Source organism: Ochlerotatus camptorhynchus, unplaced genomic scaffold (assembly GCF_037179485.1).
Source record: "Ochlerotatus camptorhynchus isolate MF236.1 unplaced genomic scaffold, CSIRO-AGI_Acam_v1.1 ptg000361l, whole genome shotgun sequence".
NCBI classification, from domain to species: Eukaryota; Metazoa; Arthropoda; class Insecta; order Diptera; family Culicidae; genus Ochlerotatus; species Ochlerotatus camptorhynchus.
The window spans coordinates 12926257-12945928 of NW_027040849.1; the positions used below are offsets into that span (position 1 = coordinate 12926257).

A 19672-nucleotide genomic window follows, 5' to 3' on the forward strand; every position below is an offset into this window, starting at 1 on the left:
CATTGTTCTCTAAACTCAAAAAAGATCCTACAACTTCCGAGAAGTCGATTGAACTACAGGTAGTCCTATGAAATTCATGGGAGCTCTCCAAACTGCAGGGAATTTCCAAGAAATTAAGGAAACACCCACAAACTTTTGGAAAACCCTTCGATATTCAAAACCTTATGAACTTCAGGGAAGCTCTTTTAGAAAGTTCTTCGAACTTGAAGGAAGTCTTACGAACTTCGTGGTACTTCTACGATATTAAAGAAATTCTTATGAATTTCAAAAAACTCCGAACTTCAGGGAAGTCCTAAGATGTTAAAAAAAAAGTCCTTCGAACTTCGGGAAAGTCCCATGAAATTCAGGCAATACAAACTTCAATGAGAACCCTTCATGAAAGACCTTAACGCTTCAGGGCAGTTCTACGAACTTTAGGGAGTTTCTATGAACTTCAGCAGTCAGTCTTTCTAATAATAAGAGTTATTCAACCAGCGTTTTTTTATGAAATCTTTTAATCATATGATTTTGAAATCATGTTGTAATCAAAATTTCGCTAAATAAGATCCTTGATCGTTGACCATTTGTGGAAAATTTAAACAAAGTGGAAATCCGTTTAATTGTTAGAAGCATAGGTTTGTTTAAAGAGTCCTCATTCATATCACATTTCGCAATTTCACCTTGAGATAAACCCGTTGGCTAAAAATCTCAATAATAAAGTTAAAAAAAATCGCAGTTTCAAAAACAGAAATCTTAAGATTTAGGGGTTTATAGATCTCTAAATTTCAGACATAAGATAGGGCTCCGCGCTAGTCCGTCGTATCTCAGCTTTTCTTCGTCATACACCCCTAAAATCGCTCATTTTACGGGTTATCGCAGATGTTTCAGTGTCAATCGTAATTAATCTAGTAAGCAGAGATGTTTTTTCAAAACCATGAGTGAAAATGCTTTGCTATTTAAGTTTTAGCACATAGAACGGAAATAGGCGCCATGATACGACGAAGTAGCGTGGCTCCCTACTAGCTTCTTTACAGCAAACAATCAGATAAAGATTTCACGAGCATTCACAAGAACCTTAATACCTATTTTGGTTTGTAAAATTTCGCATTGCGCGAAGAATGATGGTACAAGGATTCACATGGTTTTTAAAAACAGGAAATTTTTAAATTATTGACCAGGAAAACCAGGAAAAAACCAGGAATTTCAAAATGGGAATTCATTTATATATACAAAGTAGAAAGCGAGCAAAGGATAATTTTGAGGAAGGTACGAATCGGGTAAATAGTTGTTTACGTTAGATGGCGAGTTGAATGTGAAAGAATCGAAAGAACTGTTTCCACACAACGGAGGTACGTGAGCCAATCGGCGATCATCCCTTTTGTCAGTGGTGGCAGGGGGAAATACCTCTCACCATCCGTCATTAATGGATGAGCTTGGTAAAGGAGATGCTCTACCCGTTTCGTACCTTCCTCGAAATTGTCTTTTGTTCGCTTTCTACTTTCTGTATACAAATTTCACACTGTCGTACTATAACGGAACTATCAACTTTTTACTTTCATCTGCTCATCTATCGTATAAAATGTCCACGTTAATTCTGATATTTGATTTTAAGCATTTCCAACTACGAAAATAATCTATTTTCAAGAATTTGGTTGATTGTTCTGCAAAAAATTTCAAGAATGCAATATTATTTTTGTAAAATCTTTTTTGCCTCTTAGTTTAAGAGAAGGAGAGTTATTCTAAAAAAGTTCTTGAGATCGTTCTGAAGAAATTCAGTGAAAAGTTTTTAGCGAATTATCAAAGTTATCTACCTAGATATTTCAAAATTTTAAAGACTTCGAACGCAGAATCAAATTCAAGATCATAAAAAAAATTAGAATTACTATTTGCTAGTTATCATGTATAACATAAGCAAAAGTAAATTATTCAAATCACTTCAAATGCTCTTCACAGGAGATTCCGTTGTGAGATTCGATTAAATTAGAGGAATTTATGAAATTTGATTTTAAGTTCCAGGACATAAAAAGTTTACTTCAATATCAAACCGTATTTGAATTTCAAAGTTACCATATACCCCTGGTCACTTATTTAGTATTTACAAGTCACTGTTTGGTCACTATTTCCGTAATTTTAGTCACTGCTATTATATCGCATCAGCACTACTAGCCCTGTAAATATGAAAGCCGCATTGGTACTTGACTTAGAATAATAAAAAAAGAGGTGCTCAGCTGTTCAGGGATTTCCTGCAACATCTCTCATAGTTCTATGTATCAGAAACCATCCAGCCAATTTTAATAGTAGCATTGTTTTCTGCTACACAATAAAACCTTCCAGCCAGTTTTTTTGCTTTTCTGTGCACAGTTTGGTCTAGGGATAAATCAGACAATAAATAGAGGGTAAACTTCCTGCTTGCATGCACCGTATCCTGCAAATCAAGCGTCCCATAAAAAAAAAGCTGAAGGCACCTACCCTTCCCTAGAATTATAAAATTAAAACGCAGAGTGGAATAACACAAATTCAGATTATGCTGTTTTTCCTCATGCACAAGGGAGGTTTTTTTTTTCGGCTCTATTATTGTTTGAGCAGTGCGAGTGTGACTCCGAAATGACGCTCGAGGGGATGGAATGAAAAATCCTTCGCGTTTTCTCCCCCTCCAGTGGGTTGCTGTAGTGACAGGATTTTTTTTTTCGAGTGCAGGCACAGGACAAGTACAAAAAGCGGTAAACAGTTGCCGTCGATTGTCCTGTTTTGCTCGTCTGCACGTATGTGTGCCAGGCAGGGGAATTTGGCTGAACGCGAGGGGTGGTTTTGTTTATTTGGATATTCATGGCTGATGGATTTTTGTTGGAACGGGGTTGATCAGCCGAAAAAGGGGGTGCACTTGAAAATATATCGCTTTCGTTTGCTGCCTAACCATACCGCCGAGGGTGATTGGTTTCGGTGTAAAATTCGATCGGTGATGGCAACGTGATGGGATGTGGTTCGATTAGTCAACGAGGGTAATAATTTTCGATCCGACGACGGTCGGTTGCTACATGTGCAGTTGATTTGGGAATCAGAATTGGGGGAGCGATGGATTGATGGATTAAAACACATTCTGACTGAATTATGAATGACGTAGCAAAAGTATTATTTGATATTTCTTTCCTGTCATAGTGAAAAATTTATTATGCGTCAAAACATGATAATCTGAGTTTTGGATTTAAGAGTTTGTTTACAGTGGCATGGCACGTGGTATTCAATTTGGTTACAGCGGCACCATTATTGGTTATAAGATACCTTTAGAAAACCACTACCAAAAACGAGTAAACGAGGACAACCTAATGATTTAAACATTTTCCCCCGCACTTCTAAAGATCGTAAAGCCATATCCGTGCTGGAATTCGGTTGTGGGTTACCGAAAAGGAGGATCCAAAAAATATCAATTTCACACCACTTGAAGCTGCCTACCACTCTTCATCAACCCTCTCCGAATCGATTATAATTACGCCTGCTGCTGCTGCTGCTAGCTACTGTCATCCAACCATGTTGAGTACATAAACATCGCACTCATACGGGAGGGACGAGTGAGTGGGCCGTTTGATGGCCACCGGAATCTGTACAGTTATGGTGGTATTAATGAACAGTTTTTTTTTTCTGGTGGAGTTTCATCCGGGTCAAGCGAAGCGAGGGGGAACGAGTGGATGAGGCTGTAATTGAAAATTGAAACCAAATTGGTTTTCATGAGAGGAGGTAGGGGATGGGGATCGAATATCGGACGGCCAAATTGACTGCCACCGGTGCAGGTTGATGTTAATTCGTTTGTGTGTGGGATGGAGTTTGGTCCCATGCTACATTGTAGGATACCAATTTGGGTTTTGTTTGAACATTTCGCTTAATTTGTACAGCTGGGGAAAAAGTTCGATTCGAGCTAACTCAATTTACTGCAATCGTCGATGTGATCATTTGGTAATTTGGTTTACTTAAAGCGGCACCAATAATAGGCAGCGAATTGGAGTGTGCCATTTTGGATTTGTATGACTGATTTATATTGAATCAAAATGATTCATGGTTTTTGGTATGGTTTAGTAGAAAATGATGCAAATCCAGTGGCGTCGCCCAAACCTAGAACTGGTTCAATAACTCTGAAAATGTAAGCAAATAAATCAATATTGGTCAAATGAATACAAATCAGTGAAACTAGAAGACACTGTGCCTTTTGAAACTGATTTGAATGTAAAAATGACCCTAAATCACGTTTTCAAAGTTGTTAATCAGCTAAAAACTACAAGGGACAGCCCTATGGAGTTGTACGTAATGGTGACGTGGGACCACGTGATCTTATATAATAAATCTTATTTGTTAACTGCAGCAGGAGCTTGTGTTTTATGAAGGAATAGGAATTTTAGCAGGGTATGACTAGGATTGCCCTGAAAAGAATCTTTTGATATGAATTTTAGTTGGGGCATGTTAAGAAATTTAACTGTTTTGGAAAATCTTGGTGGGGCTTAAACTGCCGTTCTACGCATCTAGGGTAGCTGGATCAGCAAATCGGACCGGACAATCCCATATTCTTCGGTTCACTCGCAAGAGTCTTGGCCCGTCTGCTGCTGGACAGGGGTTGAACTGGTGTCTGCGACAGGTTGGAAGGCCACGGAATATCAGTATCCACCGAGCTAAAGCTCCTCCCCTTTTTAGTTTTCTCGTTAAACTCCTTCTCCCAACAAGTTGGTAGTCTTAGCCTTTATCAGAAAGACGCTTAACACTTTTTTCGGTGAATTTATGATCCTGTTTCACGTAATGGGTATTCAGATAAATGAATACTTTTATTTATTTTCTCTACTACGCTTAATCAAATTAGTAGAAATAAGAAGAGATGTCGTTTAGGCGCTCGAATAATTGAAAATTCGATAAATATTTAATCGAATAGCGGGCAAAATCTTAACGATTAATCGTTAATCGAACAATTGAACTTTTAGGCATCCCTAGAAAATAGTGCAATTTCATGTTTTTTGGTGGTCCTTCGAAAATGTCGAACAGCAGAATTGCAACCAGCATGTGTAACCCAAGAACCCAAAGCGGTTCGATGCTAGTTTTCATTGCTATGACGACGACTGAATCAAGAGGCTTAGGAGCAAAGGGATGAAAGTCAATTCTCTTCATCGATTTCCTCTTTTGATGACCATAGTTTCACTAACCTATTCCGCACTATTTCTGCTATGCTCTTCTATCATCTAGAACAACAAACGTATCAATAAATGTGTTTGCCGTCGAATTATCAACGAAACAGAAAGTCGATCGATGAGAATCGATCAAAATCACGCCCTCCAAGATTGGTTACACGATTACAACTCTGGAGAGCATTTTGTGTGGTCGTTGGGGGCGTGTGGTCCTGAATATGGCAATGAGTGCGCAAAATGTTTCCTGTTCGCACCCACCCGAAGATCGACTTGTTTCGTCTACTAACGACTCACTGATGACAGTGTTGGGGAAGCAGCATATCTTCTTCTTCTTATTCGCATTTCAAGCTTATTGCTTAGTGCATATTAGCTTATTGTGTGCTCTCAACTAAGTGTTCTAAATGCACTTCCACAGTTATTAATTGAGAGCTTTCGATGCCAATACCAATGCATGAATTTGTATATTGTGTGGCAAGCGCAATGATACTCTATGCCCAGGGAAGTCGAGAAAATTTCCAACCCGAAAGATTCCCTTGACCGGACCGGGAATCGAACCCGCCACCTCCGGCTTGGTAATACCGTGCTTTTACTGACTAGGCTATGAGGCCCCTAGCAGCATATGCATGTACGTAATTGGTGGATTTGTTAGTTATTTCGACGCTTTTGGACAATGCTTGACATTTACCACTTTTTCAATAGTTTCTTGTTAAAAAATCACCAGTCGAAAGCATTGCGTAGAAATATTTCCGATCGATTGGTGATAACATTATTAAAATTGATCCAGGGGCAGCTGAGTTACTAACGTTTAAAATCTTTCATAATTTCGTTACATGTTCCATTTTCGGTTTTCACAAAGTGTACCCCCATATATAAATCACAGACGTTTTCCTACGTCAAAAGTGAGGCTACTCACCGCTGTTGTGCAAATCTGAAAGTATTTTACCGCTTCCGATTGGTTTAGGGTGCTTTGCGATAAAAGCTAAACGGGAATTTCAATACCATTTCACGAAAACTTCTTTCATATAACTTCTACAAAAAATTGATGGAATCAGGGAGACTTTCAAATGAAACATTAGGTAACTTTTCTTGCAAGTTCTGAGAATGGATATTTGGAGGAATTTGGTGAATTTCAAGAAGTATGTAAGTAAATTCAACGATTTTGAGAGAAAGTTGGAAAATCTAGACGAGAAGTTCAAGGAGCTAATTTCTTAAAGAACAGTCTTGTAAGCGGTCACCGTAGTCGACACATTTTCTGTGATAATCGACTGCCTTTGCTTCAGACACTTGCCAAACAAGCTATTAAACTACAGTACCAAACTAAAATGTCATATGCATGCTCTTTCATACGAAGACACTGTCTCCGAAGACCGTTACAAATGTATGTTATTTAGTTTTTCTCATAATAACAGCTGCTGATGTTGTGCTTGTGTGAATTCTGAAAATATTAAGCAACGATGTCCTAGTAATAACATTTCTGATCAGAAATGGCTTAATTTACACCAAATTGAGGAATTAGATCGAAATCACTCATGTCATATGATAGTTATTTGATAATTTTCTTTTTGCTCGATTTTTTTTTTTTTTTTTTTTTTCCTTTGGTTCGTTTTTTTCGTCGATCTTGTTTTCCGTGCTGAGCACCAATGCTACCGACGTGCCAGGAAGGCAGCTCCCACACCTGGACCCTACCTATCGACCCATCAACTCATGAACCGGGGACCAACGGCTTTACTTCCCATCCGAAGGAAGGCGTGATCAGAGATGTTATGCCTCAGAACATCCCGGCGGCGCCGACTGGGATTGAACCCAGGCCTGCTGGGGTGAGAGGTAATCACGCTTACCACTACACCACCGGCGCCGTTTTTTTTTGCTCGAATGTTGTTCTACTGTTTGCGTTGAGTAAGAGAAACGACGGTAGAGCATGAGAGTACGAATACGAACAGACTGTCGCGCACGCAACGAAGCGAGTGTAGTAAGAAACGTCAACAGTTTTAACCCCTGGTCCTGAACCACGATGTAGCAAACCTTAAGCGTCTACGTTAGCTCATCAGCTGACCGCAGCTTCCTCGATGGTCGTCCCAATCTGCCTCAATTGTAACTTTTTTCATCAGTCATCCCGATCCTCTTTTAAGCAATATCATTCTGCTAATTGTTTATCAACAGCAAGTCTTAGTAGTCATTCCAATCCTACTTAACCAAAGTTTGTTCCAACCGTCGCGCCGGCTCAATTTCACGTTACGCAACGCACAAAAAATTGCAATGAATTTAATTTAATCCCTAATCAAATTACTGCAGTCTTTCTTCCACTATCACCTTTCAGCGATCAAAACAAAAAAAAAAGCTTAAACAAGCCAACACAAATCGAGCAATCACCAGACAAATTCGCTACAGCAAAATCCTCAACGCCGTTCATATTTTCCACCGTTCATGCCTGAATGCTCCCACCTCCCCATGCCTGTCCGTCCGTCCCGCCAGGGCAGTGCGTGAATTCCACCAATTGGACACGTCTGATTCCACCGCAGCACCGGTCTATGCTGCCGCACCTTACTGCCAACTGCCGCTCAAAAAAAAAAAAAAAAAAAAACAAGGTGTAAGGAAATTAAATTACTACTGCACCACCACCGTTAGCGAGCAATTCGCTGCATTTGCTCCGTCTCGCCGCGCGCTTTTTGTCGGTTTTAATTTTCCTACACGCCAGGTCCTTAACTTAACGATGCACTAACCACTCTCTTGGGTCGGGGTTTTTTTTGTCTCAACTCGCCGCAAGCTTCTCTGTGTGCGGTTACATTTTCGCTGGTTGCAATCTCTTCGAGGCAGGGCAATTGGCGGCAGCAGGTGCACCTACTTCTACCGAGCGCGAACGGGTTCAAATTATGTAATGAAGGTTTATGGAAGTCTGTGTGTCTCGGGGGGATGGGGAAGGTTGCTTGGGTGTCGGACGGGAGCCAAGTGGGCAGCAGGTTTTAACCTTTCGGCTTGCAGAAATTAGAGTGTCATTAGCGAAGAACTGCTTATTGGGATTGTTTTGCATTTCGAGCTACTCTTATTCAGAATAAAATTGACAGATAACAAAATTGCATTCCTATCACAACTCATTTCACATACAAAGCAGGGTTCGACTGAACGAAAGTTTTTTTTTTTAAAGAAGAATGCCCGAATAAAAATGTTTATAAATTATTGAAATTTATTACTCTTACGCTTTTGTTGATCCAAAATTCGCATAAATTGTTTTTGAATAATTTGACCCACTCGTTAAACAATGTAGCGAAAAGTAAGATTTGCAGTTGAGTTTGATTATTTTCTTGTCGGGCATACCCCCGTGAAACGACGCCGACCGAGCTGCCACAAAAGTCAAACAGTCCCATCATCAGTGACGCCAACGCGGATTGTCGCCTTTGGGTTCCAACCGTGTCGTTGATGTTGGCTGATGGTGATGGTGGGCCGTCGAAAATATGTGCCGCGTCGCAGTGTCTGAATTAATTAAGCGTGGGTCGCTGCGATGGCAAGTATTTCAAGTGTGCTAAGCTACTTCTCTCTTTGCCTGCCGCTGAACCTTCTCGGAATCAGAGCAAATCTGAAGGCGTTGACATGATAAATTTACCTTTCCACCATACCGACGCCATTCCACCATCGCGTTGTGTGACGACTGTGAACCAAAACGACCGACGATGACGGACCCCCATTTGAAATTAATCAACTCTGAACGGCCGTCGTCGGTTGTGCCGCAGGGTATGCGATTGAATTTGACGGAATCTATCTGCGATTGACGTTCTGAAAATTGCTGAATGCATGGATTTTTTCAACCGTACTAACTCACTTTTTTCTGTTTTCTCTTTACAGGGCCCACCGCAATCGGCACAGCCGTTCAAATTCACCATAACCGAAAACTGTGATAGGATAAAGGAGGAGTTCAACTTTCTACAGGCACAATATCACAAGTAATGATCGGATTGTTTTCGTCGTTTTCTATATCTGTGTATTCCCTTCCGAGTCCCGTTCCTCATTTCCTCGAAAATGGATAAAGTGGTTTATTGGAGATCTAGCAATTTTAGGTTTCTTTTTGAGCATTAGAGCAACTATGAAAAATGTCATAGCAGTGTTTAAAAAAATGTGTAGATTTTGCCGAAAGCTAATTGGCCAAACCGGTCATTAGACCCTTTTTTGAAGAAAGAAAGATTCAACTTTGTGCATTCTTTAAAACAATTATCAACACCTAGCGACATTGGATAACACATCTGAGTAGAGAAATTGGAAAAATACAAAGTTTTTTTTTCAAATTCACATAGTTTTGTGCCTTTAAAAAAAATTAAAGGGTTGTGTTGTAGAACTACGCAAAATTGATGTATGTCATGCATTTTTGATTATTATACTTTATCTTAAATTTTTCAAGAATTTCCATGTTTCGACTAGCGACAATTCATGTTAGCATAATCAGACCACGGTTCATCTTACGCATGAGATAATGTATTTAAATTTAATGTAATGGTTAAGAATTGACCCTCTTGGGTTGATCAATGTTGAGTTATTTATCAATGTGCACTAAATTTGACATCGACATCGACTACAATAGGAACTGACACTATTTCGTCACACATGTTTTGTTGATTTGCACCTCAGTATAGTACACAAAAACGCCATGCATATTGTGGGATAAAACAATTGCCAAAAAATACATTAATTTTTTTCAGTAGCTCCATCATAAGTTTTAAGTTAGGTTTCTGAAGCAGAGAAGAAAGTGAAGATTGCATTTTATGATAACGCAACAGGCAGTTGTTTTACCTGTCAGGAGACTGTACTTTAAATATTGAACAAAATGATGGTTCATATGTCAACGAAGTAGGGGAGGAAGGGGAATAACGATCATACGGGGTTTAAGCACCTCTTTGTTCTCCAATTTGGAGGACAATCCTAACATAAAATTACCATGCATCATCATTATGTACTTTACAGCTCGTTCGTAGAATGATTGCAAAATAGAATACTGTGACTTAAACGTTTGGTTGCCAATAAGTATGTGCTTAGTACAACATTAATTGAACATTAGGGGATTCAGCTATTGAATTTCAAAGTAAGAGCAAAAGCTCGTATACAGGTTCTCCACCTGTTTAATGTTTTGATAGTAAACATCATAGTTAAGGTACACCGGTGCAAGTTGAAACAGTACGTGTTTCTCTTAGTGGAAGTGAATATTCACTGTAATTATTTTTGAGAGGCATTGTGTACTACCGCAAACTATTTTAGAAATAATCTCAGTGATTATTCACTTCCGCTAAGAGTTTCAACTTCCCCACGCGTTTCTACTTGCCCCGGTGTAGGGTAATGGATTTTGGTTGGACCTATTCATGTTATTTTTGCACTGCTTCTAAATGTATGCCGTGTTTATTCTACGAATATTAGATATGGACATGAAAAATGTCTAACTTTCTAACTTTCTAGTTTCTAATAATACTAAAGAATGAACAATGTTTTCAAAATAGAATTTCACTGAAACGCGGGTTCGTAATCACACAAGCATTCCTGAGTAATTGCGCTGATTGGAAACAGTAGTTAGAGCTTTTTTCTCTATGATGCATGGTATATGCATTTGGGTTAACATCCGACGTCCCTCCTTCATTACATATTCTGGGCAAAAAATACTTTCTAAGCCCCGCCTCTGGCAGGATTTCCCACCGTTTTTTTTATGAATCGGGCGGGGCAGAAAGTATCTTTTGTGCAGAATATGTAAAAAAGGATGAACTTCAGATGTTTATCTAATTGCATATATAGAGGTACCAGATATGTTTTACAGTCAGTGGGTTGGTAAATCACCCACAGAATAACATAAAAATATTTTCTCAAATTTGAAGCAATCTGGGTAAAAAAATAACGGAATTAAACTTTTTTTTTACTACATTGTAGTTAGCTTAGCAATTATTTATTTTCAAATAATTTCAAGGAAATATTAGAAACCTTAAAGAAGTTTCGAGGAACTCAGTGAATTTCCGAAAACTTCGGAAAACGTGTGAATATTTTAAGGGTGTTATATTATGGAGATTTAGAGAACTTAAAAAATACGAAAATTTAGCTAAGTTGATTAGAGAACATCAACGAAGTTTCATTAATAAAAAGTGAGAACTTTAAGCAAGCAGCGATATCTTCAAGAAATTCCGGAGATCTAAATTTAGATATGTTTAGATAGTTTAATGATATTCAGCGAACTTCCGAGTACTTCGAGGACGTTCAGATAGCTTCAGAATAATCCCATTAACTTAAGCAAATTAGCAGCACAGAGTTCCGTGGAAATATAGGGTATTCCAAGAATTCTATGATTGATCCTAAAACGTCAGAAGCGTCAGGGAATTATGAATATATATCAGAAAATTTGCTTTATAATTAAACAAATTTAGAGAACTTCAGGTAAGCATTGATAAGTTCAGGGAAAAGCGAGTATTAATAATGGTTATAATACTCAAGGAACATTTTCGAAACTTCAAGGCAAATTAATCAATTTCAGTAAAGTTGCGGGTTCTTAAAAATTCTGATAAATTCAGGGCAGTCTAGAGAACTTTAAAGAAATTTAGTAATCGTTTAGGCACCAGGAAAGTCTGGACTATTGAAAAAGTTTTAAACTATTGTCGACAATTTAAGAGAAGTTTTATGAACTTCAGAAAAATCTTGAGAACTTCAGTAAAAATCGTTAAACTATATTAATTATTTCACAACAATTCACATCAAGCAACTGAAAAGTGTTCGTCCTAGCAAGAAGTACGGTCGACTTGTTTCGCGCTCCGTTGTTTTGGAAGTTTTTTCGGTATTCGCTTGATATAATTTATCAGTTTTTTTCTCACTAAGTGACTCCTGGCATAGTTCCCGGTAATTTGATCGAAAAGTGAGTTTTTTTTAGTAGAAAGTGTCATTTTCGGAAAGATTAATCCGTGCTATTGGAAATTCGCAAACAAATTTGGGCATCATCGTTGCGTGGTCACGCATACGCGCTTACGCATACCCGCTCACGTATCATCATCATCGAGTGTGAGCACCCGTTTCTACATCTACATCGTTCATCAATCATCGTGCGCCTGTGTGCGCTGAGTGCCGTGCCTCGATCAAGTGCACCACAACGAAGGTCATCCACGCAGCGCGTCTCTTCCAGCCATCTGTGTAAACGCCTACACATATAACGCTCGGTGGTAGTAGTATAGAATTATCAGATAAGTTTTTGTTTTTTTTTTTGTTTCTTTTCCTCCCCCATTAGTCAAATTTTCATTTTGTATTTCTGTGTTTGTAGTGTTTTCTGTGTATTGTGTCTGTGCGTTCAGTGGCAGAGCGTTTTGCGCTCCCACTAGTTGAACAAAATGGATGTTTTGTCAGAAGACGACATGGATGACCATTCATCTCAGAAGAATGATGATGTCATCCCTGGTTCGTCGTCTCAGTCTGTCGATGGGCAGGCTGAGAAAAGCTCCAGATTGCGGGCCTACCCGAATGACTCGACTGGCCCATGGGTTGTCTATTTTCAGCCCAAAAACAAACCCTTGAATGTTGTTCAGATATCTGATGATCTGACAAAGCGATTCTCTGCCGTGACCGAAATAACGAAGGTTAGGCACAACAAACTTCGTGTGACCGTCGCTAACCTGAAACAGGCCAATGAAATTGCTGTTTCCCAATTTTTCACACTGGAATATAGGGTGTACATTCCAGCCTCTGATGTGGAGATCGAAGGCGTGGTCACTGAGGCGAGTCTGAACCCCGAGATACTGGAGAAGCAAGCGGTTGGCCGATTCAAGAACCCCTTGCTTCCTCCGGTAAAGATACTGGCCGTTCATAGAATGAAGTCAGTATCGCTCAGCGAGGGTAAAAAGAGTTTTACCCCCACAGACTCGTTTCGGGTGACCTTTTCTGGATCTGCCCTTCCTCAATACATCGAGCTGGGAAAACTTCGTCTTCCTGTGCGGTTGTTTGTACCTCGGGTCATGAACTGCCAGCATTGTAAGCGGTTGGGACATACGGCCTCCCACTGCGGCAACAAGGCACGCTGCTCCAAATGCGGGGAGAAGCATGAGGATGGCGCCTGCGCAGCTACTGCACCAAAATGCGTGTACTGCAACGGAACTCCTCCTCATGCTCTCTCGTCGTGTCCGGCGTACAAACAGCTCGGGGACAAAATGAAACGCTCCCTTAAGGAACGTTCCAGGCGGTCTTTTGCAGAAATGCTTAAGATAGCCACGCCATCGACCAATGACAAAAATCCCTTTTCTCTTTTGTCAGATGACGAGACTGACTCTGACTTGGCTGAGGAGGGAACTTCTTTCAGTTTTCCGGAAGGTTCTGCACGGAAACGAAAGCGCATCCGTTCGCGGATTGTTGCAAATAAAGAACCCCAAATCAGCTTGCCTAAATCAAGGAGTGGTGGAAAAAAGGAGACTTCTACTCCTCCTGGATTCCGCAGAACTGACTATACCCAGGATTTTCCACCACTTCCGGGGACATCCAAAACCCCTGATGCCCCAATTTTAAGAACAAAAACCCCTTCTTCATCTGGGTTGTTCTCATTTGATGACATTGTGGACGGTATTCTCAAATACCTCAACATTTCTGATCATCTGAAAAGCATTGTCCTCACATTGCTTCCCACTGTGAAATCCTTCTTGAAGCAATTGACTTCAAAATGGCCCCTTCTTGCAGCTATCATCTCCTTCGATGGATAATTTTCCAAACGAGGTCGGGGATTTGATCACTGTTCTACAGTGGAATTGTCGAAGTCTTATTCCGAAATTAGATTCGTTCAAGTATTTAGTCCATAACAATAATTGCGATGCATTTGCCCTCTGTGAAACATGGCTCTCTTTAGAAATTGATCTCCCTTTTTACGATTTTAACATTATTCGATTGGATCGTGAGGATTCACGTGGAGGAGGGGTACTTTTGGGGATCAAAAAGTGCCATTCCTTCTATAGAGTGAATCTTCCCGAATTCCCCGGTATTGAAGTTGTCGCATGTCAGGCTACCATTAAAGATAAGAGCCTTTGTATTGCTTCTGTATATATTGCTCCTAGAGTCTCTGTTAATCGCAAACAACTTTTCGACATATGTGCGGTACTTCCCGCTCCATGGTTGATCATGGGAGATTTTAACTCCCACGGTACAGGCTGGGGGGAACTGTACGATGATAACCGTTCTACTTTGATTTATGATCTCTGCGACAACTTCAACATGACAATACTTAACAATGGAGAAGTAACACGTTTGGCTGGTCCATCCTCGAATGGTAGCAGATTAGACCTCACCTTTTGCTCCAATTCACTATCGTTGGATTGCACTTGGCATGTAATCCAGGATCCGCACGGTAGTGATCATTTGCCGATCAAAATTTCGATTGCCAGTGGGTTCAACTCGTCAGAATCCGTTAACGTCGCGTATGATCTAACCCGTAACATCGATTGGACTAAGTTCCAATCCGCGATAGACGATACAGTATCGTCAGTGGAAGAGCTTCCGCCGTTGGAGGAATATAATTTCCTCTCTAATCTCATCGTCGACAGCGCACTTCAAGCTCAAACACGACCGGTGCCGCGATCGTCAATCCGTAAGAAAACACCATCGCTCTGGTGGGATCAACAATGCACGGAGGTTTACCGTAAAAAGTCCGACGCGTTTAAACTTTTTCGGAAACGCGGAACACGCGAGCATTTCGACGCATACACATCTCTTGAACGCGAACTCAAGAGCCTCATCAAGGCCAAAAAACGGGGTTACTGGCGGCAGTTTGTAGACGGATTGTCGCGCGAAACGTCTATGAATACGCTTTGGAGTACGGCGCGAAGAATGCGTAACCGGTCTACTAACAACGAAAGCGAGGAATGCTCGGATCAATGGATTCTTAAATTCGCGCGAAAAGTGTGTCCAGATTCCGTGCCGTCGCAGTTGATTCCTCACGAAACCGCGAATTCGGTAGACGAAATCAGTCAGCCTTTTTCAATGGTCGAACTTTCACTCGCTCTCCTTTCGTGTGGCAATTCTGCCCCGGGATCTCATAGAATCAAGTTCAACTTGCTGAAAAACCTCCCAGACGTCGCTAAGAGGCGCATGTTGAACTTGTACAATCAGTTCTTGGAGCTCAATATTGTTCCCGACGATTGGAGACGAGTAAGGGTGATAGCCATTAAAAAGCCTGATAAACCCGCGTCGGATCACAATTCGTATCGGCCCATCGCGATGCTGTCGTGTATTCGGAAATTGATGGAGAAAATGATCCTTTTTCGCCTCGACAAATGGGTTGAGACGAACCACCTTCTTTCAGATACTCAATTTGGTTTCCGTAGGGGTAAGGGAACGAACGACTGTCTCGCGTTGCTTTCCTCGGAAATTCAGTTAGCTTTTGCTAAGAAAGAGCAAATGGCTTCTGTGTTCTTGGATATCAAGGGGGCTTTTGATTCAGTATCCGTTGAAGTTCTTTCAGAGAAACTCCACATTTGTGGATTGTCTCCATTAATTAATAATTTTTTGTACAATTTGCTGTCAGAAAAACATATGAGCTTTTCTCATGGAAACTCTACAGCTTTTCGATTTAGCTACATGGGTCTCCCCCAAGGCTCATGTTTAAGCCCCCTTTTGTACAATTTCTACGTTAGAGAAATTGACAATTGTCTTAATGACAATTGCACGTTGAGACAACTTGCAGATGACGGCGTAGTGTCTATCACAGGGCCAAAAGAGGTTGACCTGCAAGGACCCTTACAGGATACCTTGGACAATTTGTCTACTTGGGCTATTCAGCTAGGTATCGAATTCTCCACGGAGAAAACTGAGTTGGTCGTTTTTTCTAGGAAGCATAGCCCAGCACAACCGAAGCTTCAACTTTTGGGTAAACCGATCACTCATTCCATGTCTTTTAAATATCTCGGGGTCTGGTTCGATTCCAAATGCACCTGGAGATCCCACATTGAGTATCTGAGAAGAAAATGCCAACTAAGGATCAATTTCCTTCGATCAATTACCGGAACGTGGTGGGGAGCCCATCCACAAGATCTTCTGACGTTGTACCGGACAACGATTTTATCGGTTTTAGAGTACGGCAGTTTTTGCTTCCAGTCGGCAGCTAAAACGCACATCATCAAGCTGGAACGGATCCAGTATCGTTGTCTTCGTATCGCGTTAGGATGCATGCACTCGACTCATACTATGAGTCTCGAAGTGCTGGCGGGCATGTTGCCACTATCCGTCCGTTTTTCAGAGTTATCTCTGAGGCTCCTCACCCGTTGCGAAGTAATGAACCCACTGGTGATCGAAAATTTTGAGAAGCTTCTGGAGCTAAATCCTCAAACATGTTTTATGACTTTGTACTACCTATATTTAACACAGGATGTCAGCCCTTCAAGAAATATTCCCAATCGTGTAATATTCTCCGATTTCGGCAATTCAGTGAATTTTGATTTATCAATGACGCAGGAAATCCGCGGAATTCCAGAGCATCATCGTCCTATGATTGCTCCGTCATTATACGCTGCAAAGTTTGGCCATGTTGATTCTGCAAGAACGTTTTTCACAGATGGATCTCTAATAGAGGAGTCCGCTGGTTTTGGTGTATTTAATGAATTTCATAGCGCCTCTCGAAAACTTGAAGCTCCTTGTTCTGTGTATGTGGCTGAACTGGCAGCAATTCACTACACCTTGGAAACAATTGCTTCACTTCTTCCAGACCACTACTTTATTTTTACGGATAGTCTCAGTTCTGTCGAGGCTATCCGTTCCATTAGGCCGGTAAAGCACTTCTCGTATTTTCTCTTGAAAATACGAGAACTGCTTAGTGCTTTATCCGTGCGCTCTTTCATCATCACCTTCGCGTGGGTCCCTTCGCATTGCTCAATTTTGGGCAATGAGAAGGCGGATTCACTTGCGAAGGTGGGCGCTATGGAAGGCGACATTTATGATCGACAGATCGCCTATAGTGAATTTTTCTCTATTTATCGTCAGCAGTCGCTCGTTAGCTGGCAACATCAATGGAGTGAAGGGAGCTTGGGACGATGGCTACATTCAATTATCCCTAAGGTGTCGAAGTTTGCATGGTTCAAAGGGTTGGACTTGAGTCGAGACTTCATACGCGTGATGTCTCGTCTCATGTCCAATCACTATTGTCTAAACGCTCACTTGTTCCGTGTGGGGTTGGGAGACAGCAATCTCTGTGAATGTGGACAAGGTTACCAGGACGCTGATCACATCCTTTGGTCTTGTGTGGAGTATCGTGGAGTCAGATCACATTTTTATGATTCCCTTCGGGCTCGAGGTAGACAACCTAATGTTCCAGTTCGGGATATTTTGGCTAGACGCGATCTGGAGTTTATGAAACTCATATATGTTTACTTTAAGGATATTAACCTTAGATTGTAAGTTTGATTAACCTTGTGTTTAGTTTGTGTTTTGTACGTCTGGGGGGTTTTTTTTTCAATGTTTGTTTTCAAGATGAATAGAAATAATTTCATGCTTTAGGATTAATTAAATAGTTATATCGTAAACCCCATTTAAAACCTCCTTCTTCCCTTTTCCCATCCAAAAAATTGTAAATCTCCACTAACCTCGAGACGACCGCGAGTACTCGGTCCAGTTCCTTTAACTTTAAATATAAGACATTAACAATGTATAACGCAAAGAATAACTCGGCTCTGTAAAGTTTATTCAATTGAGCCTGTACAAATAAAGTAATTAAAAAAAAAAAAAAATAAATTAATTATTTCGTTCTTATTCCATGAAAACTGCGGGAGCACAAAAGTTCCATAAATTAAGTAAAACTTCGGAAACTTCACAGAAGGACAGTTATTTTTTTTAAATTTATTTCTTACTTAAGATTAATCCACTGTGAATCTTTAAAGTTCAAAGTGTGAATGAAAATAACGAGAAAAAAATAAATGGCTATATTTTAAAATTCATTATTTTTATTAAATATTCCTTATTAAGAAATTTTTAAATTCTTGGAGACTTTCAGGTACTTTAATAAGCAAAAAAAATTCTAAAGATTCCCGGTTTTCCAGATTTTTTGAAGTTAGTAGACACCGTGACTAATACCGTGGGATTGGTTATAAACTTTCTATTGAATCTTTCGCTTTAAAGGTTAATATCGTACATAAGTGTTTATGAGATGATAATTGAAAAAAGTCTAAATCATCAAACATTTATTTGATGCGCCTTCTCTTAGGTCACTTTGTACTACTTTGTACTTCACTATTTTCATAACTATAAGTCACTATTTGGTCACTAATTTATTCAACATGGTCACTAAAATAACTATTTCTGACAGCAGTGATCGCTACCAGCCCTGGTTTCTTAAAAATAGAGTTAGTACAAGAGGTGTCCGAATACTCGCGGGTTACGGACTACAATCTATTAACATGTAGGAAAGGGATCAAGGAAAAGGTACACAAGGATGTGAGTGATATATTTATCTCCACCGCCGTTTACTGGCTGCTTTTCGACGGTTGACCATGGGAGATGCATTGAAGTGACGGAAAAGTGCTCTTGATCTCTCTCGAGATGACTGGTGATTGTTTACAACTGCAACGAAACATAAAAGAGGGGCTTGGGAAGGGACAACGATGAGAGGACAGAAACTAAAATTGATACACGAACAGACAAAACTCTACCACACTCTCAAACGTTAGTAATTTTAAACGTTGAAGTTGATGATCGACGGAAGGATTGGCCATTTAGACATTCAAAAGAGTATTCAACATTGGAATCATCAATACAATAATGTTCCTCATGGAGTCAGACACATTCAATATTTCGAGAATGCCATCTACAATTCCAGAAGACGTGAACATGGCTGTGGAACTGGAATATCCGGAGCCTTGGAAGAAGCTGGAAGCCACGGAAAGTCCCTATTAGCATCCAATGGTTTGAAACCCGGTGGAGCGGCTTTCGGAACATTACCGCTACTTCCTGGTTTCATCAAGACGACTCGAGGTTCAATGCGAGAGGCCTCCTGAGGCTGTTGTGTGATAATTTTGGATCGCTTCCTAGGTGGGGCTTTGAAAACGAAATGACTTCCCCCGTCAACATTAGGGCCCTGGTCATCAACTGAGAGAAGGTCGAAGGGGTTACTACACGGGGGAACTCGGGAAGATGGAGTAACTGATCACGAGCTTTCAAAGACCGCTGAAGTTTTTCTCCCTGCTGTTTGTATCTTGGACAATCAGTGAAAGCATGCGGAATTTCCAAACAATAAGGACATTTTGGGAAGGCACGACAAGAAACCTCCTTATGTTTCTTCCCACATTGATCACAGCATAGCTTGTTACCACAGAAAGCCGCAGTGTGCCCTAGTCGCTTTCATTTTGTGCAGTTCATTACCTTTGGTCAGTGCTGATAAAAATCATTCCTTCTACACTCAACTTAGCTGAAAATGAAGACAACCTTAACAGATAGACCAACTACCTACATGAATTTGAATTTTGACATAAAAATATTCTCTTGACCAAGGCAACCTCTGAGTATCGAAGTCAACATTTGTTTTTGTTCATTCGTGACTGTATCTTCATGATCGCCTGTGTTATTGTCAATAT

At 40.4% G+C, this 19672-nt stretch overlaps 1 protein-coding gene across 3 annotated transcripts in view; it reads left to right on the forward strand.

The window, feature by feature from the left end:
• Positions 1-19672, forward strand: part of LOC135709462 (protein groucho-like) — a 125507-nt gene that overhangs the window by 44861 nt on the left and 60974 nt on the right. For all 3 annotated transcript variants that reach the window (XM_065231814.1, XM_065231815.1, XM_065231817.1), the window contains exon 3: positions 8976-9073. In XM_065231814.1, coding sequence (XP_065087886.1) covers positions 8976-9073 — 98 coding nt within the window. The remainder of the gene's footprint in view (positions 1-8975; positions 9074-19672) is intronic.